The sequence below is a fragment of the Formica exsecta genome, unplaced genomic scaffold (genome assembly GCF_003651465.1).
Source record: "Formica exsecta isolate Colony F162 unplaced genomic scaffold, ASM365146v1 scaffold941, whole genome shotgun sequence".
NCBI classification, from domain to species: domain Eukaryota; kingdom Metazoa; phylum Arthropoda; class Insecta; order Hymenoptera; family Formicidae; genus Formica; species Formica exsecta.
In genome coordinates this window covers 136639-161892 of record NW_021853707.1, presented here as the reverse complement: position 1 = coordinate 161892, position 25254 = coordinate 136639, and the positions used below count along the sequence as shown (strand labels likewise).

Below are 25254 nucleotides of genomic sequence, written 5' to 3'. Positions count from 1 at the left end.
GTCGTGTAATTAAGGAGAGGAAGAGAAGCGGTCAGGATTACGAAATGTGCTTTACACAATACCCCTATTGCGCGTTTAATTAATCAAGTCACAGCAAATTTAACGCGCCGTTTCTTCGTTTATTAGCGTCTCTTAATGATCTATTTATTTCATCATAAGGAAACGTGATACCGGTGAATCAAATGAAGAAAATTAAATTCAATGTATATGTCTCGCTATCATCTGTCTTTAGAAATACGTGATACAGTTGGAAATCTTTCTTTCGCAGTAATTTTGCCGATACCATCCCCATCGGAAATCTCTCGATAAATCGCAACATTACGGGCATTTCTCGCTATTATGTCTTCCGGTTTGTTTCGATTTATCGGAGCGAGAAGACACGATGTCTCCCTTCTATGAAAATGATAAGCTGGCACCCGGGCATTAACCAGCTGCATCTTCCTGCCAGTTGAGAGTTGCAGGCCGAGACGTGTGGTAACCGGCTTCTCAAGATAATCTGCCCCTTTCTCTTCACCGGTCCCTCTCTCGATTCTCTCCCCTTTATTTCCCTCACTCCTTCATCCCTTCCTCCTGTCGTCATCTCTGCCGTTCTCTCTTTCGCTTCTTCACTTCTGTCCTCGCAGTCGGATGCGTATACACTTTTACGCGGCTTTTACGGCACTTAGTCGCGACTCGTTCTGCGCGGCAGAGGAGAGGAAAAGGCTCAACGACCATTCATTCCGCAACGCGTGCAAGTGCGAGAATTATCGCGGTCCCAGCGCTGGTGTCAGTGATCGGGGATGCGATCTCGAGGTGACAAGTGCGGCTAACAACCTGACTTTGATAACAAGCCATTAAGCACACAATTCTCCGCGCGTGTGACTAAATGTCTTTTAATTTTACAGAGTACCTGTGTGATTTTTTTGCATTTTTATACTTTTTGCAATTGAATCTGATATTTAGATAAACCTACGAGTATCTACATGTATATTGTTTGTATATATATGTATGAATATACACGTTTATCTGTGCGCGAAATTTGCGCGAAGTAACGAACTGCTTAATGTCGGGCAAAGAAATTGCAAAAAACATTATTTGAAATGATGATGAGGCGGAAATAATAGACGCTTATTACCGACAAGTAATGCGTATTTAAACTTTGAATCGTTAGAGTTTAATGTTTCAAAATTGATAAACACTTTTCTTCGAGACATTATTGTATTTTTGTTTACCATAATTACTTCCGTCTCACCAGCTTACAAATGACAAATGCTCACACATAAAAAAATTATCGGTTGATTACAGAGTGATGAATTCAAAGCTATGCTTAATCGACATTTAATTAAAGAGACATCGCGGTAATTAACACGTCTTCAATCTTTACTGAATTACATCAAAACCAAATTATGAGAAGGAAATAATGAAATGCTATATCAAAAAATAAAATATTTGAATTGATAAAAAAGGCGATAACACGAAAAAGCCAAAAAGTTAATTTTTGTTGAGAGAAGGCATATTTGGACATACAAAAATATACGCTAATTCTCATTGTATTGGAAAATTGACTCGAGGATGCATGAAAACTGTGATACATGACGAGAGAACAAGATGATTTATTATAGCAACAACTATTATAATAATAATTATTATAATAGCAATATAAAAATCTCGAAGAAAGACACTAGAATTGGAGTACGCTATTTCCAGTAGAAATAACGACTTCCTTACTCCATTATCGAATTTGACCTTAGATTTTTCGTCAACATGTTTGATAACGTATCTAAATACGTGACCGGCGGCGGTTCGCGTTTAGTTAAGGCCAAAAGCAGTCCAAATGTATCAAAAACGGCGCTTTCGTTCGCCAGAAAGCAGAATCAATCAAACCAGACAACAACGAGTCCCACGATCGCTCCGAACAAATCGTCTCGTTTGGCAAAACCACCGACGACCTCGAGGATATCCATCAAGACGCCTAACGACGCGGTTAATTCGTCGCGACGTGCCTCTATCAATTCGGATTCCTCGAAATCTCGACTCGTCGTGTCTTCGAAGCCTCTGAAACGATCCCCGAACGAAGCCCGACCGGATGCGACAAAAACTGTCTCGTCCGCTGCACGTAACGACAAGAGGAAAATCTGCAAGTCGATCAGCTCGTCTTCCACGTGCACGATATTAGAGGACAGGGCGTTGCTCAAGAAAGGCCTCACTTACACGCCCGAGAAGAGGCCGGCAAAACCCGAGGCCCTGCGACAAAAGAGCCTCCTGGATCGTTCGGTCAGTTTAAGCTCCGTGTCCTCGGACAATCAAACGAGTCCCGCAATCAACCCGCGGTGGATTTCAATTTTTTCAGAGAGAAGATCGACGGAAAAGGAAAAGAAGGCGGAATCGTCGGGAAAGGGTTTAACTCTCATTAACAGATCTACCAGTCTGTGGAACGTTCGGACCCCGAGAGCGGATAACAGTCAATGCGGGAAATCATTCGGCGCGCCCGCGAGACTAAATTTGGTCTCCAGGCCGAGCAAGATACCGCTTCCGGCGACTCGATCCACCGGTCTCGGCCGATCTCTCGCCGATCTATCGCAAGTAGATCGCGCCGAAGAGACAGTCTGCCAGACGACGGTCAGTTTCGAGCTCGATCTCGATGCCTCATCGAACGAGCGTATCTACGAGAATTGTCGCAAGACTCTAGACCGCGCGTCCAAGTTCAACTCTCCGAGGTCGACGTCGATGAGCAACCTCGAGGAGAGAGCCGCGCGATTAATGGCACAATTGGAAAACGATTTGGAGCCCAAGGAGACAATTGTGTCAGTGGATGTCGTGGATGTCGCTCCTCCGTGTAGAACGGAAACTGTCTACGAGGATCGAGAGACTCCGCGCAACGGCAAAAATAATACTAGTATAGAGAAATGTGACTTTGAGGATGATAAGAACCATGAAATATTGAGAGCCGACGAAAAAGCAAAGAGAAAAAAAACAATTATTTCTAAAGATATTAATGTAAAATCAGAAAAAGATTTGCAAAAAAAAGAATCTGTTATAAAAGAATCTACATTTAATCGAATCAAGATCTGCGAAAAACCGGATGAATTTACCAAGGAATTAAAGATAAATAAGGAGAATCTGAATTCCATTCAAGAGTTGAAGCGCAATTGGGAAAAACAGATCGGAGGAATCACGAATCAAAATACCGGCCCGAAAAAGATCCATGCTGCGAATTCCGGAAGGATGACCGTCAACCTGTCAAAGGCGGCACGAATTGGGAACGACATCGTCGACGACGCGCAGGAGACGAAGAGGAAGCGGTGCATTGTCGGTAAAAGAGCCAAGGATATCGAACATCTGGTGAACTTTTTCAATTGCAAAAACATTAAAGTCGCCAATGAGCCTCCGCGAGAGGTTCTGATCAAGTCGCGGTCTGTGGACGTTCCTATCATCGACACGCCTGCTTTGAAGAAGAACGAGTCCAAGAGCGGGAACGAGTACAGTGGATACGCGTCGGACGGAAACTGTTCGGAGGACAGCGGTCACATGAGCAATGAGAACGAAGTGGAATGGAAGGAAACTATGGAGAATCAAAGTCAAAAAGAGATAAACGAGTTCAAGGGACAGCAGTACTTTGACAGGATCGATCGAGACGACGATAGCAACGATGTGAAGATTTTTGAACCGACGATCATTCGCAGGCTGGCCGAGCCTGAAAAGAAGAAGGCCGTCATTAACCGGAATAGTCCCTTGATGTCCAGTGATGCTAGCAGTACCGATAACTGCCGGGACGACAGATGCTCGGAAAATGGACGACAGGTCCGTGTCCAACGATTACGGTCTCGCACGGTTAGCTTTAAATACTGATAGCGCTCGGTAATTAGAAGGTCGACTGAATAATTAGAACACGTTAATTTCTCTGCGTATCCAACACGCGTTCATCATTCACATTGGGAAATGAATCGTGATTTTGTATAATGAAATGTTAATAGGGAGAAAATCTGCTAGAGAAAATCACTATGGATTGAATCTCCTTTTTTAAATTAATACTTTAATTTCACGTAAACGTCGATTATGGCTACTTTATGATTAGAATGATTAGAATCTCTTAAAACATATGATTTCCTCACTTAAGAATTATGAAACTGCATTAGAGTATAATTGAAAGTGTGCGTTAACGTAACTATATTAATGCTCAACACATTTTCATTACATAGTCTTATGTAAAAGTATTTAATGCAATCGAGATGCCACGATGCGCCGTCACGCTCCAGTAGCTATATGCGTACACGTTTATCCTTCATTTCCATACGAGATGAAAGCAGCATGAAACTATGCCATGCATATCTTAACATTTTCATAGCCCATGAACTCGAATTTAATACGCGATTCTTCTTACATCGTACGATGTACGTTATTATTACATAGTTATTAATAGTCGATTATTTCTCTCGATAAATCGCGCTTGATTAAGATAGGATAATTAAATGGTAATATACCATCGTAATAACACCGGCATTCTAAACGCCAATTAATATTTATCGATGGGAAAACTAAAGAAGTGTCTATTCTTGTTCCCAGATATTCTTCAGATCGGGCACCTTGGAACGATTGGAGGCTCAGAGGGACGAGAAACTCACGGGCCACATCATTCTACTGCAGGCGAGATGCAGAGGCTATCTAGCGCGGCGCAGACTCAATACTTTGAAAGTGGGTCACTTATTCTCCTCTCTTGCAAATTTGAAATATTCTCTAACATGGTTATATTTGGAAGGAAAACTTCTCTCTCTCTCTCTCTCTCTCTCTCTCTCTCTCTCTCTCTCTCTCTCTCTGTTACGTATGAGAAACCGCAAAAAAACACTTTCGCTCATTTTTGCTCGATTAATGCAGAAATCGCGGCGTTTAAAAATCGCAATCTAATTTATATTAATGGCTTTGAATTAACATGTACCTTTATAAAAATCTTTCTTTTCTCACTTGCCGAATAAGAAGAAAAATAAAGTGTAAAAAATATATGCTCGCATCATTTATACCTTTTTTTTCGCTTTAATGATAATTTATAACGTTTCAGTAATCCATAATAACGATGTGAAGCAAAATAAGAAATTAAATTTGCTTACAGTTGCAAGATCTCGCAGTGCGCTGCATCCAAAGGAACGTGAGGAAGCTAATGTCCGTGCGAGAATGGCCTTGGTGGAGATTGTACGTGAAAGTTGCGCCCTTGTTGAACGTTCATCGGACCGAAGATCAGCTGAAGGCGCGAACGGTGAGAAAACAGTTATCTATATGTACATGTATGTTACAGTTTATCCACGCACTCTATCATTGTCTTCTAATGCACTTTTTCATTTCAATAGGAAGAGCTCGAGCTTCTCAAGGCAAAAGTGGAGCGCTTGGAGCAGGAACGTAATCATCTGAAACACGACAATGACAAATTAGAGGCGAAGGTGAGTTGCGCGACGGCAACAGGAATATTATAATCCAACGCGAATATCCACCTTCAGTTACAATTACGCAATGTTTTTGCGCCAAGCTAAAAAACGACGTCTTGTGGCTTTAAAAATATTAAACGCGCCTCTGCAAATTGCACCTCTCCTCATTCTACCGCAATGATTTCGCGTGTGACCGCGTGATGAGTTCTAATAGAAGCGCTCTCGAAGGCTACATTAAGCCGAAATTGCCCGTTTAGGCATTCGCGGCACGCACGCTGCGCAATTGGGTTAAGCACGCCAGACGGCTCGTGTCGAGTGTGCGCGACTATTATCGTGACTCGACCGGTATTAAACCGCACGCGTTACACTATCATTCTAGTCGGCCGCTAATGTGTAAAAACGCCGTGCATCCTTATAAGTTGCTCGAGAAAATACCTTTCCTGGGTCTTGCACATATATATATGTTAATATATAAAAAAAAAATAATTGACTAGAAAGAGCCATTATTTAATGATTTACTAGTCATCAACGCAACTAGTAAATGACAATAAATTTTGCATCATAATTTCTTTGAATGTTATTAATATGTTGGAATTTCTTCAAGTGATTTTATTACAGCGCGGCAATTTTTTTTTCCCGCCGTTTCTCTTCGTTCTATTTTTACAAATGCAAAGATATAATTCTTAGATTCCTTGTCGAAATGCTTTAGAGTTTAGAGTATTATGTTCTCCCTTCCTTCTTTACTCTCGATACTTTTCTCACGAAATTTAACGGAGAATCTGGCGAATAGCCAGAATTGCCGTCTCGCATGTTTCTATCCGCCTTTATCTCCCTCGCTGGTCCTCTCTTTCTCGTCGTCTTCCCCTTAGAATAACTCGGAGGTGACCGCCTCCTCTAACGGACGCCCTCGGCGGCGAGTCAGCCCAGGAAGAGGCAGTTGCATCGCGACTCCTTGCCGACACGGGCGTCTTCGTTGTCATTCGATGTTACGCAATTCGCATCTCAAAATCGCAGCCGTTAAATCAACAGTACAAATGAAGTACATACGAAGTACGAAGAAAATAACTTGAAATGCGAATCGCGACGATTCTGTCTCGGGAAAATTGTTTAATGCATCACTCGTTTTATGATCGGATTAATAATACATCGTACCAATATTCCTGAATTAACTTCCCTGGATCAATCGTTAAGATGCCCTCCATGCCGATAAGGTATCCGGATACTCTCTCTCTCCCTCACGATAATTGGCATCTGAACGCGTTGGAGACCACCAGCTCGGACGAAACAATCGAAAGAAACGATTCGATGAGCGGTCTGACCAACGGTTTACCGAATTCACCCGATTCCACGAAGGCCCTAACGAAGAGACCACCCTTGCCGCCGCATTCCAACCATCACAAGAGACCATCTAGCAGAGGCCATGTCGCTAGCAATTCGAATCTCACGATGCGAAGTCCTTCTCCTTGCAGTATTTCCTCCAGTGTCTCTTATCGCGCAAAGTCCTTGTCCGCTGGAATGAGGTCGCCGTCTGTCGCTTCCTTGCGAAGTCGCTCTCAGCTGGGCTCGCCCAACTTCTCGACTCCGCCACGGAGAACGTATCCTCGCGAGAGTACGCGTTCGCCGTCGATGGAGAATGTTCTGGTCAAAGAACAGGCTCCGGTCGTGTTCGACGCGAGTCTCAATTTCGTTTTGGGCTGCGAACGGCAGAGAGTAAAGCAGTCCTTTCGACCTACCGCGTCTCACTTGGAACCGTCCACCGCCTCGTCGTATCTCTCCTCAAAGATCTCCCAGTTTCTGAAACGTACCGATCATATTATGGACGAGTGGCGGAGCCTCGGTCACAAGGACGAGATAGACAACGAGACGATAAGTTTGCCGCATATGCGAGATAAGTCTCGTGCCATAATCGGAAGAAGTCAGAGCGCTACGAATATCATGATACGCGGTTATCAGTACTATAGCAGATCGAACAGCGTAACAAAGAGTCCGTCGAGGCGCTCTTTGTCTCGCGCTTCGGAGGACGCCACTTTATCGGAGGGAATGCAGGAGGTAACGATGCAGAGTAAAAACGATGGCTTTAAATTTTCATTAAAGAAAAATCGAAAACTACGATAAAAAAAATAAAAGAAAAATTTCCGTTTAAAACAATATTATCATAGATTTGAACAAATTTTATATGCACAATTTATTTTAATTCAATTTTGGACATATTTAAAACTAACAGACGCACAACAGAGCAAATAATCGTACAAGGCATGAAGTAATGATGATTCGTAGTATCCCTATAATATCACGTGTCGCGTCTGATTTCCTTATGTAAGATATGTGTTTCTCTGTTCAAGCTGAGCGAGATGACCGCAGACTTTGCCGAAGAGCACTCTACGTCGACATTAGCGGCGGAGAGAATCGATGCCGAGACATCGGAGCGTCTGCGACTCGAGCGGGAGTTGCAAGATGTAACCGAGGCTAATAAGAATCTTCAGCAAACGACCGAACGGCTGGAGATGGAATTGTTATACGCGAGGGCTGCCGATTTGAACGGGGTAGCTTCCGATGGTGAGGAGGGCGAGGACAGCGGTGTTTACAGGCAACGGTACGAAAATGCCATCCGGGAACTTGAGTTCACGAAGAGGAAAATGGCACAGCAGCACGAGGACGATCTGGAGCAGCTGGTGGGACTCAAGAAACAGTTGGAGAAGAAGGTACGTCAAGAGTTACTACCTTTATAATCGCCAACAAGCATCATCATCACGTTCTCGCTCTGTCCAACAGTTGGCCGATGCTTACGAAGAGGTGGAGGAGCAACGACAAGTCGTCGGACAGTGGAAACGACGAGTTCAAAAATTGAACGGTGAGATGCACGATCTCAGATTGCTGTTGGAAGAACAGACCGCTAGGAATAACCTCCTCGAGAAGAAGCAGCGCAAGTGAGTCTTGTTGCGAATGCATCAATACAGTTACAAAGCGAAATAAATCCTGCACTTTGTCGCGCTTTGAGATACAGTGCCTCGTAGGCGCGTTTAATCCACGGCTAATGGTCGACGAGTAGTAGCTCGCTCTATTCTCATTTCATTCGCGGCAACAAGTGTCTCTGGCTTCTCGCCAGGTCAGTAAAACCATCAGATCTACCCTGCCAGCGTTCAGCGACGCGTCCGGTGTGTCTGCAACTCACGATTGACCGTTCGCGAAGATAGCTTTCTGTTAATCTAAATGCAGCGCCCGTCCGTTGCCGGTTAAAGCCGATCTCGTTACAAGCAGCGAAATTGGACTCTCTCCCGAAATCCAGTCCGTTCTTTCCAATACTTCTTCTATAATGTCTTAAAGTAGTAATTAACTCTAACGCGGTATAGTGAATTGAATTGTACGTTATGAATATGAGAAAATTTTTCACGACTAAACGTTGTTAATATCTCCGAAACATCTATATAAATTTTTTAATTTTTTGTATATAAATAATATAAAATTATTATGTTGTAATAAAGTTATTAAATATTTTTCATTTAATGATCGTAATAAATGCATTTAGGTTTGATTCGGAAACTCAGAACTTGATGAACGACCTTAGACAAGAGAAAGCACAGCGTGAAAGATTAGCGAGAGAAAAGGAGATTGCGATCGCGGAAAAATTCACAGTGGAGCAAAATCTCAGCGTGAGTATTTTTCTTATTATTATCTCCATTTTTTTTCGTTTTCCCAGCTTCAGATAGATGAATGCGATATCGCGTATATCTGCATATATTATCACTTTTATAACAGGACGCAAGACTAGAGATTGAACTAAAGGAGGAGAGACTTCGCACATTGACCCAAGAATTGGAGGAGCTCACTTTCGGTGGCAAAACGGAAGAGGAAGTCGCGCAGCTGAAGAAAGCGAAACACGAGCTGGAGAAACGCGCCAAGGATCAAGAAGAGGAGCTGGACGATTTAGCTGGCCAGGTGCAGCTGCTCGAACAGGCGAAACTCAGATTGGAGATGAGCATCGAACAGCAGCGCAAGGAGATGCGTAAGGAGATGCAACTGCGCGACGAGGAACTGGAAGACGTTCGCGGAAGCGCTCACAAGAAAGTTAAGGCCCTCGAATCACAGTTGGAAAACGAGCACGAGGAGAGGACGATCCTTTTGAGGGAAAAACACGAATTGGAACGTCGTTTGGTAGCTCTGGAGGAACAAGATCGAGCCGATCGCGCGGCGGAGGCCGAGACTATGCAGAGGTAAGTATCAAAAACTGAACTCGCGTTCCTATTCATCAAACTCTGCCATTTTTCTATCTAAAATAAAAGTAATTCGAATAAAAAACGATTCGCGTTGCGTGTATAATGAAACAGATTGAAAAGAGACTTGAAGAGGACAAAGGCCTTACTCAGAGATGGAAGAGGAAGTCGCGCAGCTGAAGAAAGCGAAACACGAGCTGGAGAAACGCGCCAAGGATCAAGAAGAGGAGCTGGACGATTTAGCTGGCCAGGTGCAGCTGCTCGAACAGGCGAAACTCAGATTGGAGATGAGCATCGAACAGCAGCGCAAGGAGATGCGTAAGGAGATGCAACTGCGCGACGAGGAACTGGAAGACGTTCGCGGAAGCGCTCACAAGAAAGTTAAGGCCCTCGAATCACAGTTGGAAAACGAGCACGAGGAGAGGACGATCCTTTTGAGGGAAAAACACGAATTGGAACGTCGTTTGGTAGCTCTGGAGGAACAAGATCGAGCCGATCGCGCGGCGGAGGCCGAGACTATGCAGAGATAAGTATCAAAAACTGAACTCGCGTTCCTATTCATCAAACTCTGCCATTTTTCTATCTAAAATAAAAGTAATTTAACGATACGCGTTGCGTGTATAATGAAACAGATTGAAAAGAGACTTGAAGAGGACAAAGGCCTTACTCAGAGATGCGCAGACGATGCTTGAGAGATCCAAAGGCGATTCGACGGGCAAAGCCGCGCTGCGTCAATTGAAGAATCAATTGGAAGACGCGGAATGCGCTCGAGCAGCGGCGATTAAAGCGAAACAGGCGTTAGAACAGGAACTGAATGAAACGCAAGCGAGTCTAGAGGAGGCTATGCGACAACGTTCTGAGGCAGAGGAGCGGGCTAATGCGGCCAATCGCGAACGCACGGAGCTGCTGTCCCAGTTAGAGGAAAACGAAGAGGAGCTTGCTGAGGTATGTTATTTTATTCCGAGTCCTAAAAGAACAGTAAATTAAAGTTAAAATAATTAATCAATAATAATCAACGTTTGTGAAATACCACTGTTAAGACTTGTAGAATAATACTTTATATTTATAAACGTGGCATGAAAGTTATACGAGTGTAAAATGATTTTGCACATGCATCTCTTTTATTATAATCGCAAAGGTCTTAAAAAAATATCGAGCCGCCGTGCAACAAGTTTCCGCGGAGCAAAGCCAATTGCAAGAAGCACAAGTGCAAATCGCCGCACTCGAGGCAGAAAAGTCATCGTTGAAGGACCAACTAGCGGAACTGGCGCAACGATTAGAATCAGTGGAGCAACTCGGCGATCCTACGGCAAACAGTCTTGCCACAAGACGCCTGGAATTCCGAGCCAAAGAGCTCGAGAGCAAGCTAGAACTGGAACAAACCACAAGAGCGCGTTTGGAGGTAACCGCCGTCAAATTAGCAAACTCATATTATACCTAATTGTCAAAAATAATCTATTATATGTCACAGAAAGAATCGTATAAGAATACCGATATTATAAAAAAATAATTGAATATTAATAATGTGACACATAACTTGTCAAATTAATTTACTCCAAAAAGTGATTTTTTTAGTTAACTGACGTTAATTATTTGCTTCTGTTTTCGCAGACGCAAATAGCACGATTGAAGGAGAGCGTAGATAAGTTACAGACGGAATCAGCCTTACTTAGAACGAAAGAACAGACTGCTCAAGACGCGGCGAGACGACTGCAACGATCCTTGCGCGACGCGCGCGACGAAGCCAGCGCGGCAATATCGCGCGAACAGGAGGCCCTACGTGCTCGTCGCGACACAGAGAAATCTTTGGAAGCCGCAGAGGCTGAGACCAAAGTGGCTAGAGACGATCTCAGATTGGCGCTACAGAGGATCGACGACTTGCAGAGCGCAATTCAAGGTGAACTCGACTTGGACTGCAGCGAGGAAGCCACCAGCGAGAATAGTGATAGGTAAGCGGAAGAAGAAGAAGAAAGAGATGAGAAGGAAAAAAAGGAATATAGTGTATGTGAAATAATATAATCAAAAATATATAAAACAATAATTTTAAATGTAAGAGTTTTAAAATCAATTTTATATTCACGTTTGTTAACCGTGAATAATTTTTGCTGTCCGATTTGGTTACAAGAAAAACTTTTTTCTTTCACAGTGATTGATCCGAGCCGTTATCGGACCTCGGGTCCGATCAAAACGACGAAAACACGACTGAAACAGGATCAATGGACCAGGTAATGGATGGACTTTCGCATACCGAGACGTCGAGTAAAACGTAAACCCGCCCGTATTTAGCGTATACGACCGAAACTAACATGAAAGTGACAAACTAGAATCATAGTCCGGAGAGACGAAAGACTGGTTAGGTGAAGTGTTTACGAAGGGCGGTGATAGCTCGAAATCGCGATGAACTTTAATCGTGCTGCTTGAACGATGCTACTGAGGAAGTTAGCATCCTGTTTTCGCTATCATAGAGAATAAAACTACCGTGAGAGCGAATCAAACTAGCGCGGAGGCTAGTCGTTTAATGACGGAATCAAACTTACGAATTAAAGTTCGAGCTGTGGATCAAGCTAAAATCACTAAGCTAATCAACTGTGTGTGACCACACACTATCTTTGTGCGAGCGATGATGAACTTTTTAGGTGCTAACTATGTATAATTCTCAGAAAAAGAATCTCGATGTCGTGGCTAACTTTGCACGTCGCACCTGATCGTGCGTCTGCGGTGCTATTATCTTGTCCGTTTTTCTTCTCTTTTTTTTTCTTAAACCGTCGATAACAACGACATCGTCCTTTTCCAGTCTTCCATTAAAATTCGAGCCATTTCTTCATAAACGCGAGTGCGAATATTGATGAAATTGCGCGCATTCTGCCGAACAAAAGTCGAAATACATCCGAGAGGAAAAGCATTTTTAATACAGATATAAAGAAAACTTTATATCTTTTTATTAGATATATATAAATAAGTATCTTGCAATGAATTTTGCGAAGCAATAGATTAAAACTTTCTTGGTTTTAATATCGTTGTCGCAAGATTTTATTTTTTATAGGATATTCGTACTTTTGTTCGACAGCGTAGAGATATACGCCGTGCGAATATTTTCTCATGTAGAATTAGCTCGGGAACAATCTTCTACGTAGGAAAGGACACATTATGCTTTTTATTCTTACAATTCTTACCGTCTTTATATTTGTATAAAAAGAAAGGAATAGAAAGGAGCACGACAGAGAAACGCGTGCCACGACTCGAATTAGGGCTTTGGTTTCGTGTAAGGATTCTCGTGTAACTTATTGCTTTGTAAAATGCAAATCTCCTATTTAATTACTCGAAAGTGTTCCTTCATCGTCCCGCACTCTGCAAATCCATCCCAAATATCTTGAAATTTAATCGGCAAAACAGCGGGCGAAAAGTCCGCGAGAAGGAGTCGCAGAAGTAGAAACAGAGACAGGAGGTAGTCAGTAACCATTACACGTAAAACGATCCACGTGTACATATATACACGATCACTCGTCTTCCTTCGACTTTTCCCTTTGAAGAGCTAGACACTGATTTCCCGCAGGACGGCTCTCGCTCGCCAAAGTTTCGAAGTAAAGTTAAGCTCTTTTCCTTCTGTTCACACCGCACTCCCGTTTCCTCTCGGCTCTCCTCGTCGCACTCTGTGTTTCTTCATCACTTCTGTAGTCAGACTCTACCTCAGTTAGATGCGTAAAGCGACGAGCGACAATTAAATTGCAACTAAGTTACTGTCGCTTCCACGACAACAGCGAAGACAACGAGGATGGATGTGCCATTTTGACGACGAAATCCTTCTCCCCGCGTGAGGTAAGTCCTTCAGAGTCTATTAAACCGCGAAGATAATTAAAATACGAAATCATGTGTCGCGCATGATTTTAGTATATTTTTGATAAAAAGACACGCGCACACATACACGCACGATATCGATTGTCACGAAACGCTTCGCGAGCGCTTGTAATTTGATTTATTTGTATAACTTGATCAGAGTTCACTTTAATTGCATAATTTTTTTTTTAATTTTTATTTCATCAATATTCAGTATTGCTTACAGTAGTTTTAATTATTCGACCTTATAACATACACATATAGTATACATGTAGTACAATATACATATATGCTCGGTTTAGCAATGTATGCGTATAATGTATATGTACACGTATATCACATCAAAGGAGTAAAAATTTAGTCTTGGCATGGCTCCTCATTAGAGATTACGTTATATGTATGACTTTCATTCGCGACTAACTAACTACACGCTCCGATAAATTACGGCGCCGCACTGGATTAATGCATAAACATGTGTGCGTCGAGACTCACGTAATCTTCGCTATTAGCGAATCTGAGAAAAATGCAAAGGCAAATCTAATTGGCGCTCGTTACGAAGAAAATGCGGAAAAAGGAGAGTTAGCGCGAAACACAGTTCTCATTTCAGTACGCCACATCATTCTGAGATAACTTTGATAGAATAGTTGAAAATATACATTTAGCAGATGTTTTATCAATAACATTATGTATACGGTTTTTATGAAATCGCGGAAACACCCTTTAAACAATTTTTTTTATCGGCATCATAACTTTGTTGCTGCTTCTCATGCAAATTTCATTATTGTTCTAAAAATTGACGATAAAGAAAAGCAAAATCTTGCAACTTAGTTGTTTGTTTACATCATACAAACTGCTAAAAAAATCTGCCTTTAAAAAAGATCCAACAAAACGTATGAAACGTATTATAAATCCGGAACAGTAAGTTTTTGAAACGAATAGAGTTTGAACGGGTCGATTAACTTGACGTTTGCTAATTTATCGTTATATATTTCGCAATTGATTTGCATCTATTCATCCGTAAATTGCATCATAGCCGTTAATCTACACATTGAACAGAAAGCAAGAGTTGCATGAGCTTATGCGGCTTAACATCGCAACATTATGCAGCTTAGCTTAGCGACTGTCAATTCTGTTAGTAAATCACAGATGGTTTGTATAAGTTGTCATTGTTGTGAATGTGTGGCTTACACCGAGACTATAAGCAGTTCGTTTGATGATGCAAATCGGCTTTCTAAATTGAAAATTTTACGCTTGCACAAAGATCGTTACAATAATAATCGACACACACACACATATGCTAATTTACTTTTTATTATTAAAATTTCAGTATCGATTAACGTGGATAATATCAGCTATATGCATTGTGAAGAACAGTAAACAATAAATAAAACATAAATAAACACAGGCAGTTTTTATTCCGTTTCGGGTTTTGCAACTGAGAAAATATTTGCGTTTTTAAATAAATTAATTTCTTACACGTTGAAGAGAAACCGTTAAAGAGGAACCAACATTCTCGCGGTTTTTTTAAAGAGCCACAAATATTCTGAATAAATGCTTTATGCGCCAATGGCTCTTCACAAAGCTTTATCAACAATTCGTTTTAATTTAAACGACGTAGTTTTAAATAAAGTATCAAAAGTAAAGTAATAAAATATAAGTATGTTAGGGAAAAATAAAATGCAAGCATGATAGAGAAAACCGTGTCCTCATAAATAAGACGATTAAAAAGATTAATTTTAATATAAGAGATATATGTGTCTACGTAGTTACAACAACGGCTGACTCTTATTAATCCTCGCCGAGCAATTCATGAGAATTTAGAAGAGTGTATATACATATAACAGATAATGTACATGTAGCCGGCTCTGCTGAAAGAGTTGATTCTTTTTTTTCTTTGTTTCTTCCGATTTTTATATTTTCGAAACCATGTAAATAAATAATAATAATGTACAAAAAATATACATAACTTTATGACATTGTATATATGTTCTCTGCAAGAGTAGAGTATCCATTAATAATCTGATGGAATATTTTTACAACTGTTATGATTCACGTGACACAAAGCCGATACAGATCAGGGATTACCGCATACTATGTCTTATGTACGGCAAGCGTGTTACATACGCGTTACCTAGCGTCTCATGAATTTTTCATCGCGAACGTGTAACCGTCCGCAGGCCCGTAAAACGTCAAAAGTCATTGCTCTTGTTGGGAGATCAATAAGAGGGTGAAAAATCGCGCGTCTCGAAAAGATTAATGTCTTACATAATCCGGCATCGGCGCTGATTTATTTCGCATAATACGACGTGTAGCGCACTCGTTATGGCGTCATAGTGCCGCAAAATCGAACGTGACTCATCTGAAACCTGACCAAGGCAAAATTCATACCAATGCGAATTTAATCAAACCGGCTTCTGTACATTTTTACGAAGGAAACCGTAAATCTTACAAAAATCTTTTTCAATATCCATTTTTTTTTTAGATTTTGATAAAATGTTATGAAATATTATATATATGTATAAGAAGATAACAAACACATATGTTTCTCTTCTCTTTGATTAACTTTCATTCTTTGATATGGAAAAACGAGACTTAATGGATGTCTCGCTGCTCCGGACAGATAAATGGATTTATCAATGCAAGTGAGGTAGAAAAAAAAAGATTAAAAGAACACAGGGGATTGGAACGTCGATATTTCATCGAATTCGTTGTACAAGCTTTGGATGTCACACTGTATTTCGCAACATAGTGCTTTATGCACTCGAGCTGAGTAACGTATATGGAGAAATATACAAAACGATAATATGCAAAATTACAGAAAAATTGAGTAAAAATACTATTTCAATAAGTTATATGAATATTTATAACATTTTAACAAACAATTTGTAATTGCTCGCACAGGAGCTAAATGGAACGCGTCTTTTTTCTGTAACATAAATCGTTATAATCGGATTAACCGTTTAGTCGCTGGACGGAAAACGTTTTAGATTTTTCCATGAATATATCGCAAAAATATAAAGAAAAATTTTTTTATATATCTCTATTGAAAGTGTCACCGTGTTATTCTCTTTGTTCTTTTCTCTTTGCGGTATGACAAATGCGTAATGTTCAGCAAGCGGACAAGCAAATAAACGTACGCTCTTTGATTCAAAGCGCATGGAAAAGTCAAAAAAAGCTGGAGAAGAGGAGGTCGATATTTTCGTTAAGCTCGTCTCGTTGAGTACAAATGTCGTGCGCGCCGCTTTAAATTTTAATCACACCAAGCGGGGCAGGCACTTCGCGCACTCGCATTTATAAAGGCGACGTAATGAGCGTGCGAGCACGCGGACTCCGGGCGACGCCGATTAACCGAGGATTACTTTAATTAACTTCACGTTCGCGGGGAAATGAACGCAGCCAGCCGATGCTAGCGAATGATGCTCGTGCGATCTCTCGCCGAGACCGACGCGAAACGCGCGGCGTTAAGATCCACCTCGTGCAACCGGCAGAGCACTCGATTATGTTGTACAGAAACAGTTAAGATAATGACAATTTACGTGATTACAAGGGACACCGGCTGAAGCAATTTGTCGCGAAATGCATTAAGTCTGGTAACTTGCTATTACTTTACTCAAGAAAGAGAGAGAGAGAGAGAAAGAAAGAGAGGGAGAGAGAGAGAGAGAGAGAGAGAGAGAGCGAGAGAGGAATGGACAGTTGTTCAGTACGAATCTTTCTCAAGACGATAACGTCGCGCAAGGTTGCCTGTCACTTAGAAATAATGAATAAAATAAATCTGAAGGATAAAATATAAAATAACGATGCGTAAAACTAATGAAGAATGGAGTAGATATTACTTATTATTAGTTAATTTCAGAGTCCAGGAGTATTTTCGATGGATCATCGAGATCCTTAATACCTCATGTTTTATTTAGCTATTATCGCATGTTTCAGGAGTAAACAAAATTGCATGTTTAGCAGAAGTAAACAGGAGGTATCAAATCAGCAAATCTCGTAATTGTTTGTAAGTCATTTAAGAAATACTTATGAATGTCTCTCTGTCATTATCATAATATTCCTATCTTACTAATGACGGTGGAGAAATCACTTCTCGAAGCAATCAGTTGCAAGGTGAGCGATAGTAATCATAAATTATCGATTTAGAATGATGGTTTTAGGCAATATTTGTTTCGTGGCATAACGAGCATAAAATGTATTACAATAACAATTTCATCGAGAATATTAGACTACATGATCAAATATTCGACAACTTTTTAGTAAAAAAATTATTAGAACCATGTATGTATATTCATTAACACGTACTTTATACTCAAGCAATCTATTAAACGATTTCACATTATTTAAATCTATATGTGATTTCTTATTATATCTTTATAAACGTAGAGTATACATATGTATATCAATCATAGCTGTTTGAATCCAAATCAATGCGGTTTCCTGTCAAAACATTTTTAACAATTGAGAATGCAGTTTCTCTCTGTTTACAGATATAAATTTCTATCACATTGAAATTACTCGTGTATTTGTCAATCGAAACCAAAGCTTGCATAGGAATTAATCATGGAACAAGCGCAACGTGACGTTCGCTGCTCGTTAATAATATGTCAAGCCTGATCCGTCACTCTTATGATTAATTAAGTTGACACACATGTTGAATGACAGTAGGTCTTATTAGTTACAAGACATAGTAAATTGCAGTATGACAGCTTTCATACTCATAATTAAAACGTCTATCAGTAATTCTTTTGCAAGAAAACAATCTACTAAATCTTAAATGTATAAACTGTTCAAGTAAATAATGATTATCGATGGTAATTATTATATATGAAAGCAATATCAATAATATTATTATTAAAAAAACATACAAGTTTCTAAAGCCAAAAGATCTTTTTAAGTTTGCTCTTTTAAATTTGCCCTTCTTTAACGATAAGATATGTTGAATACGAAACTTAGAAAATGTTTGCTATCAAGATATGTTTCATAATTTAAATTAATCTACTAGTCTATTATACACATATACACACAGAGTCTGTTTGTTTTTGTAAGTGTTTATGATAGCAGTTAAAGATCAATTTACTCGACACCTTTGTGTTCATCGAAAGTGTTTCTATGAATTATCAGAAACTGTTGCAAAAGCCGTAGCTTTGAAACGTGAGGTTATCCTGGATCACACACGTATTCCAAGAGAACCGAAACTATTCGCTCTGAAACGCGATCAGCTTAACTCTGAAACGCAATAAATCCCTTTGACGCATCCTGTGTTTGTTGTTCTCGTTATTGGATCGCCGAAAACGCACGATTAAGACCCCTGACCGATTCACAATCAATCTCTTTTTTTCATCGGTATAATCGAAGATTGACAAGGTTAAAGCGTGGTCTTCGGGCCAATTACCTGAAAGAATGCAAAGATACAATTTCTATCGTGCGTTGTTCAAAAAACACGAAATAGAACAAATATTATATATATACTAAATAGTAAAACAAGTCGGCAAAAAAAAACTGCTGTATCCTTCATTTCTCTTGGACATGATACGGTAGAGAATTCTCTCTTTACGAGTCTACGTTTCCGCAATTGATCTCGATTTCAATGATGATAAACGAGATTGGAATAGATCGTGCTGCGAGAGTCGATCGAATGATTCTCGAGACTTGCCGCTTGACACCTCTCTTTAATAGACGCTAATTATCAGTTATATTGCTTGTCGTCGCGGTTTATTTGAGAACGCACACGGATCGCAGACGAGCGACGCGAGATAAGCCGCGGCGCGTCTTCATAGGCTACATACGGGGGCAAACATATGGGCCCAACATCGTCGAGATAGTGGTGAACACGCGAGAGATAAGGGAACAAAGGAAACATTCTAGGATGCATCTCCTCTTCGTGCCTGAACGATGAGTCGCATCAACGTCAGAGAACAGTATAACCGTCTGTTGCTCATCACGTTATCGTCACTTAATGAAAGAAGAAGACCCGTGAGTCTAGTTGTTATCTCTAGAGCTGCTCGTATAATTGTACTGGCTTGCAATTAACAATCAACAATCGTATTAAGGCCAATTGGATGGCACGAGGGCGGTGATGGGTCGTCATCTGTGCCGCGTCTTCGAAGTTAATTATGAAGTAACAGATAAATAGATCTCTCTAGATCTCTTCGTTGAATCACACATATCGATAAGACGCGACCAACTCCGATGTCGGCTCGAATTCGAATTCCGAAGTCACCAGTGCCTGTTAGCTGCGAGCGGTGGAAACATCGAGGAAAACGAGGCTGCAAGTGATAAACGACTACTAGTTAATCGCGGAATTTTCGCGGCGACACTGATAACAGAAAATATAAAGCCACGAATGAAAAAAAAAATGAAGTAATAAAGGCTGAATAGATTAGTTTTTATATTTTCAGTTTATGCGTTAAAGTGTTACACGCGATTGCCATGAACATAATATCGGTGATAATTTTTGTGAACGCGATCTTTCCAATTGTAAAATAGATATTATACCTTGTATAATTCTTTTATATAAAATACTTGAAAAAAATACATACAATAATTAATAAATCGTTCTCTGAAAAGCTGTGAACAGCACAAACGTTCGGAAAACTAAATAAGTAAAAGCGACGTATGTGTTCCAAAGATGAAAGTATCAATACATGAATGATCTGAAATTAAGGGCATTCGATAAAACTTGAAGAAAACTACTTGTTGAGTTCATTGCGTCAAAGGCCGCAACTCCGGAATCGCCAGGAAAAATAGGACAGCCGTTCCATTCTCGTCTCACATGGCTACAATTACAAATGTAAGCGACACAGTTTTGCTCGCGCAGTTGCAATACGCCGCTCTGCTCCGATTTCTCTCGTTACCGCGTAAACAGACGAAATCGAAACGTTACTGCCAATCGTTAATTCAATACTCAGATAATTAAATAGCTCTTATTATTAGTTGTAATCGCACGGTCGCTCCGTGACCCATAAATCAATGATTTTCAATAACTGTTGGCCATATCAGAGTATTATAGTACAATATTGGATAACAATCCATCGCAAATATTCTTCGAACATTTCTGTAGTTTTGTTGCATGAATACATGGCGCAGATTGCAATTACAATTTTATTGCATAATAATCATCGCATTTACTAACATAACCAATTAGTATTCAATAATCAAATTTTGGCGCGTTTACATTCTGTTTATCAAATTCTATGGCTTTTCTAATTTAATTCAAAAAAATCATCTACATGGATCGTTTCTTGGTATCATCGCTCAATTTCTTTATCATTGCAACGAAGCAATTGAGGGATCATCAACCGATAACCTTTGCCGTCTGGACGATTATAAATATCGCGGTTAATATAGAAACGCGGAATATCCAGAGAGTGAGCGGAAAAAAATAAAATTATGAAGACGATCATATGTGTACGCGAACGTGAAAGCAGACGCGATGTCGGCGCCTGCGCATTTTCCGACATATCCGGTTCCATAAACATGGTCCAAAGTTAATACCGACGAAAACATGAAAGTGGTCGCCTCTATCGAATCTGGGACGGAGGAGCTGGTCGATCGTGGCACGTTGCACTTAGATCGCGGGTTAGCGCCGTTTAAAGGAATCGGAGCGGAGGAGGCATGACTGAAACAATGGACCCGCTTGTGAGTATCAATCTCGCGACTCGTTCGCTTCATCGAAATCGAGACATTTGTCATTTGGCATTCCCGAGATTCTCCGTATCGTACCGCGTGCCAGATAAAATCCGCTCCGACTCTGAGGTTATATCTGCGTAGGCGTACGCAGCGAACGCGCGTGCACGTGAAGAAAACGGCGTTATCACGCTTTTACGGAAACGTGACGCGCGTGCGCGCACCCGTACGCACATGAGATGCACCGGTATTGTATATCCACTGGCAAACAATTCTGAAATTTTTCCTTATTTTTTTCGATTGCAGACGCGTGAAAAGGTTGATGATCCACTAGCAAAACTATTTATATTTTATAATTTCGAAAATGTCATTCCTATACATCGCTGCTCCAAATAAAGTTGGAATATACGAACGAAATATATACACACGAGAGATTCCAATATAATTTACCAATTATTTCTTTTGTAAAATTTAATCTATATATATCACATTTTAAGATTATGACTCTCAGCGAACTAAACTCGCTAAAGTTGTAGAGTTATTCATCAACACAGAGCGTCATATTTCAAGCCAGTACTTGAAATAGCTCATGCAAACCAAGAAATTCAATCCTTTATCCATATCCATCCACACAAAGTGAAAAGTGTTTGTCCAAATATGACCCAACTTGAATCAGTTTTCCAAATATACATATTATATTTTGCGATGAGCCATGCAACTCAGAACTTGAAACGGAATGATTCAGCATTTAGAGAATGGAGACAGTACTCATTGACCTCCATCGGCGTGTCGCGTAACGTGATATGCGCTTTGTGTGTTCTCCGTTACGTGCATTAAATACACGTATATGTCGGTATGTTTGTGATGTCGACATGCGATCACGAGAAATAAACTCGAGACAGTTCGTCCAGCGGCGAAGTCAAAAATGGGTATTCCGTTCAATGCCGCTTTGTACCTTGCGGGCAAATGCATGCGATGGCTCCGAAAAGCCACGAGGAGCGCAAACACGTTGGTGAGTAGCAACGAAACGAATGGCAAGAAATGTTCACCGTTTGCCTCGCTCGCTCGCTTATTCGGCTTCGCCGATGCTCTCGCGTGCACCGAACTATCTCGATAGGTCCGTGTAGCTGCCATTATGACTGTGTGATGAGATCCTCTCTTAGATTGCGTCGCTGGCAAACACGCAAACACGCAGAAGAGTGACGTATCGCTTCGAAAATAGTAGCGCGCATGTGCATTCGATCGGCGACCTTATAGTGGCGCTTTGCTCATACGGAGAACGGGAAATCTACGCGAGACCGCGCTTTGCGAATGTTTCCTTGATGCATTATGTTAACTTGACAATTAAAAGAAAAATTCTCCTCCGAGAGAGCCGGCTATTGAATGAAACCGAGAATAATTTTTCCGCAGCTTGATGTAGTTTACGCAGATTATTCTCGCGGTATGTCCGAGTTCTTCGAGAGAAGAACGCGGTTTCCATTTGATTCCTTGCACACCACATTAATCACTATCACCTGTTGCTTCTCACTTCGAGAAAGAATTTCTACATTCCGTCACGCTCAAGGAGATTCGCATTCGCGAATATCACTCCGCTCTATTCCGATTCGATAATAACATTCGAGCTCACTCACGGAAATATTTCATAAATCATATTGGCAATAGTGGTTGATTTGTTATCAATAGCTGCAGTTGCCACAAGATTTATCATTTAAAACAATGGCATCTAATTTTCTTCTGCATTAAGCAGAAAAAAATGTTACGTTATTTATAATTTCCGTTTAAGTAGCTATAAACCTCACATAATAGCGTGAAGGCTTCTAACCTGACTAAAAAAAAGATTAATATTTGTTTCCACTATAGATCGGTGCCTTAAAGGAAGGCGAGCCGAAAGAGGAAATCGTGATGCAAGCCTCGTCTTCCCAGGACAAGCGTCACCATAGCAAACGCACACAATGGAGGCAATGGCTAGCATGTATATCAGGTTTGCGTTATATTTCATGAAACATCGCGTGTTTAAAAGTGACGCGTGACGATTAATTGTTTAATCAAAGCGCCATTAATCTTCCATCAATCCTCATTTTCTTCAGCGACTCTATCCATGGTAGCAGTCGGTACTGTTTATGGATGGACCACCACGTCTCTCTCGCGACTCATGTCCAGCGACAGCGACGTTCCAGTGAGGATTACCCAAGACGAGAGCTCGTGGATCGTATCGCTGACGGTGATCGGTTCGATGATCGGTCCATTCCTCGGAGCGGGCCTCGCCGATCGATACGGCCGTAAAAGATCTCTTCTGTTCGCTAGCGGTTTCTTCATCGTCGGTTGGACAGTCGTCTTCTTCGCTCGGAGCGTCGCGGCTCTCTATATCTCGAGGATAATCCTGGGCATCGGCGTGGGTATGTCGTATACCGCCAACCCGATGTACGTGTCGGAAGTAGCCGACGTCGGTATTAGGGGCGCCCTCGGCACTCTGATCTCCGTGAACGTGTTTACCGGCTCCTTACTGACGTGCAGTATCAGTCCCTGGGTGTCTTATCAGGTTCTAGCGGCTATACAACTCGCAATACCCATCCTCTTCGTGGTGTGCTTTTCCTGGTTTCCAGAGACTCCCGCGTTTCTCGCGGCCAGGGGTCGCAGAGCGGAGGCCACCAGGTCTCTGGCGTTCTTCAAAGGGATACGCGATCGTGACGAGGCTAGAAGAGAGCTGGAGCACTCTTTGCGTAACAATTTGTTCGAGGACGTTTGCGACAACATTCCGTCAACCGGTCCTGGGGCGCGAACGGAACCGGTCAAGCGCAGCTGGATTGTCAAGCTGAAGCTGATGCTGTCGCCCAGCAATGTCCGTGCTCTCGGCATCGTTCTCGGTCTCATCATGGCGCAGCAGCTTAGCGGGAACTTCAGTACTATGCAGTATCTCGAAGTACTCTTCAAGAAGGTGGCCGTCGGCATCGACTCCAACATGGCTACAATACTCGTCCTCGCGGTGGGCCTTGTCTCGTCCGGATTATCAACCGCGACCGTCGAAGGCGCGGGCAGACGTCCACTACTGATAGCCTCCACCCTGGGCTCCTCCGTTACCCTCGCGATCCTCGCGGTATACCTTATGCTGGACGGACGAGGCGTGGACATGTCCGCGGCGAATCTCCTTCCGGTGGTCGACGTGATCGCCTTTCAGGTGACCTTTCAGATCGGGTTGGGCACGTTGCCAAGCGCGCTGATCGGCGAATTGTTTCCCACTGAGGTGAAAGGATTAGCCGGCGCCATCATCACCATCTTTGACGGCGTGCTCGGCTTCGTCGTCTCCAAGCTGTACCAGGTGATCGGCGATTCGCTGGGCGCCGACATCGTTTACTATTTCTTCGCGGCTTCGTGCTTATTCGCGTTTGTAATGGTGATATTTGTCGTGCCCGAGACCAAGGGACGGACGTTCCGTGAAATTCAAGAACTTCTGAGGGACGGTAACAGGAAGGTGGAGAACGTCGAAAATACGCAGAATCGAAATAACGTGGCGTGACAGAGAGAGCCGTACCGCGCTCTACGCTGGACGCGGCGCCAACTCGCTTATCCAACGTCATCGAACGTTCTTTCCGAAGCGACGAACTTTGAAACGGCGATTACTTATCCTCACTTGTATATATACAGTAGCTTTGTATATGCGACGAAAAGCGAGTCGCTAAGACGAAATCGTCTTTGTCCCGCGGCTTGTGTTCTCCACGACTTTTCTCGCATTCCCAATCGAGAAATAAAGAACTTATTAAATTCATTTTTCTTACACGTATACATATAAATCTGTGTCTATCCAGATAGTGTGTTATTCGTATTCCTTCAAATGCAAGTATTCCATCAATATTTTCACGATTATGAGATCTCATTATGAATTTCACCGTTTATTTATTAAAACACTGCTACGGAATAGAAACACTATCTTTATATACGACTCCTCTTTTATTTTATTTTCTTTTCTCACGCGGAATGTTACACGGGTGGGATATTTAACGAGACGTCAGACTTCAGAGTTGTTTCTCGTGCACATACAAGATAAAATATTTAAGCAAGGAAAACTGAGAGAGAGAGGAAAATGAAAATAAAAAGGACTGGCAAGTAAAAATTTCTCGTAAACGCCGCATCTCTTATACAGGAGCGTAGAAATCGTACGAGTGGCAGTTAAACATTGAGATGAAGAGAGAGAAAGA

At 41.6% G+C, this 25254-nt stretch overlaps 2 protein-coding genes across 12 annotated transcripts in view; both read left to right on the top strand.

The window, feature by feature from the left end:
• The window catches only part of LOC115245315 (unconventional myosin-XVIIIa), a 50700-nt gene extending 37778 nt beyond the window's left edge, over window positions 1-12922 (top strand). For 8 of the 9 annotated variants that reach the window (XM_029823583.1, XM_029823582.1, XM_029823581.1 and 5 more), the window contains 12 exons: window positions 4543-4671; window positions 5084-5227; window positions 5319-5408; window positions 7736-8095; window positions 8166-8320; window positions 8920-9043; window positions 9150-9242; window positions 9769-10130; window positions 10237-10549; window positions 10743-11006; window positions 11216-11553; window positions 11751-12922. In XM_029823583.1, the coding sequence (XP_029679443.1) occupies window positions 4543-4671; window positions 5084-5227; window positions 5319-5408; window positions 7736-8095; window positions 8166-8320; window positions 8920-9043; window positions 9150-9242; window positions 9769-10130; window positions 10237-10549; window positions 10743-11006; window positions 11216-11553; window positions 11751-11757 (2379 nt within the window). In that variant the 3' untranslated portion in view covers window positions 11758-12922. Of the gene's footprint in view, window positions 1-4542; window positions 4672-5083; window positions 5228-5318; window positions 5409-7735; window positions 8096-8165; window positions 8321-8919; window positions 9044-9149; window positions 9605-9768; window positions 10131-10236; window positions 10550-10742; window positions 11007-11215; window positions 11554-11750 lie in introns of all 9 variants that reach the window. The other variant, XM_029823586.1, reaches the window with a different exon arrangement.
• Window positions 12923-18917: 5995 nt separating this feature from the next.
• LOC115245323 (facilitated trehalose transporter Tret1-like) lies at window positions 18918-24821 on the top strand. 3 transcript variants are annotated; one of them, XM_029823595.1, is made up of 3 exons: window positions 18918-20225; window positions 22922-23042; window positions 23149-24821. In XM_029823595.1, the coding sequence occupies exons 1-3, from the start codon at window positions 20208-20210 to the stop codon at window positions 24573-24575; spliced, it is 1566 nt and encodes a 521-aa protein (XP_029679455.1). In that variant the 5' UTR covers window positions 18918-20207; the 3' UTR covers window positions 24576-24821. The 3 variants fall into 3 exon arrangements, with proteins under 3 accessions (XP_029679455.1, XP_029679454.1, XP_029679453.1); XM_029823594.1 differs by lacking the exon at window positions 18918-20225 and adding an exon at window positions 20245-21073; XM_029823593.1 differs by lacking the exon at window positions 18918-20225 and adding an exon at window positions 21081-22073.
• Window positions 24822-25254: the final 433 nt, after the last annotated feature.

Coding starts and splice junctions, on each gene's coding strand:
- LOC115245323 (XM_029823593.1), top strand. CDS start 21,987: ATGGGTATTCCGTTCAATGCCGCTTTGTACCTTGCGGGCAAATGCATG. Junction 22,074..22,921: donor CGAGGAGCGCAAACACGTTG/GTGAGTAGCAAC, acceptor TTTCCACTATAG/ATCGGTGCCTTAAAGGAAGG. Junction 23,043..23,148: donor ATGGCTAGCATGTATATCAG/GTTTGCGTTATA, acceptor CATTTTCTTCAG/CGACTCTATCCATGGTAGCA.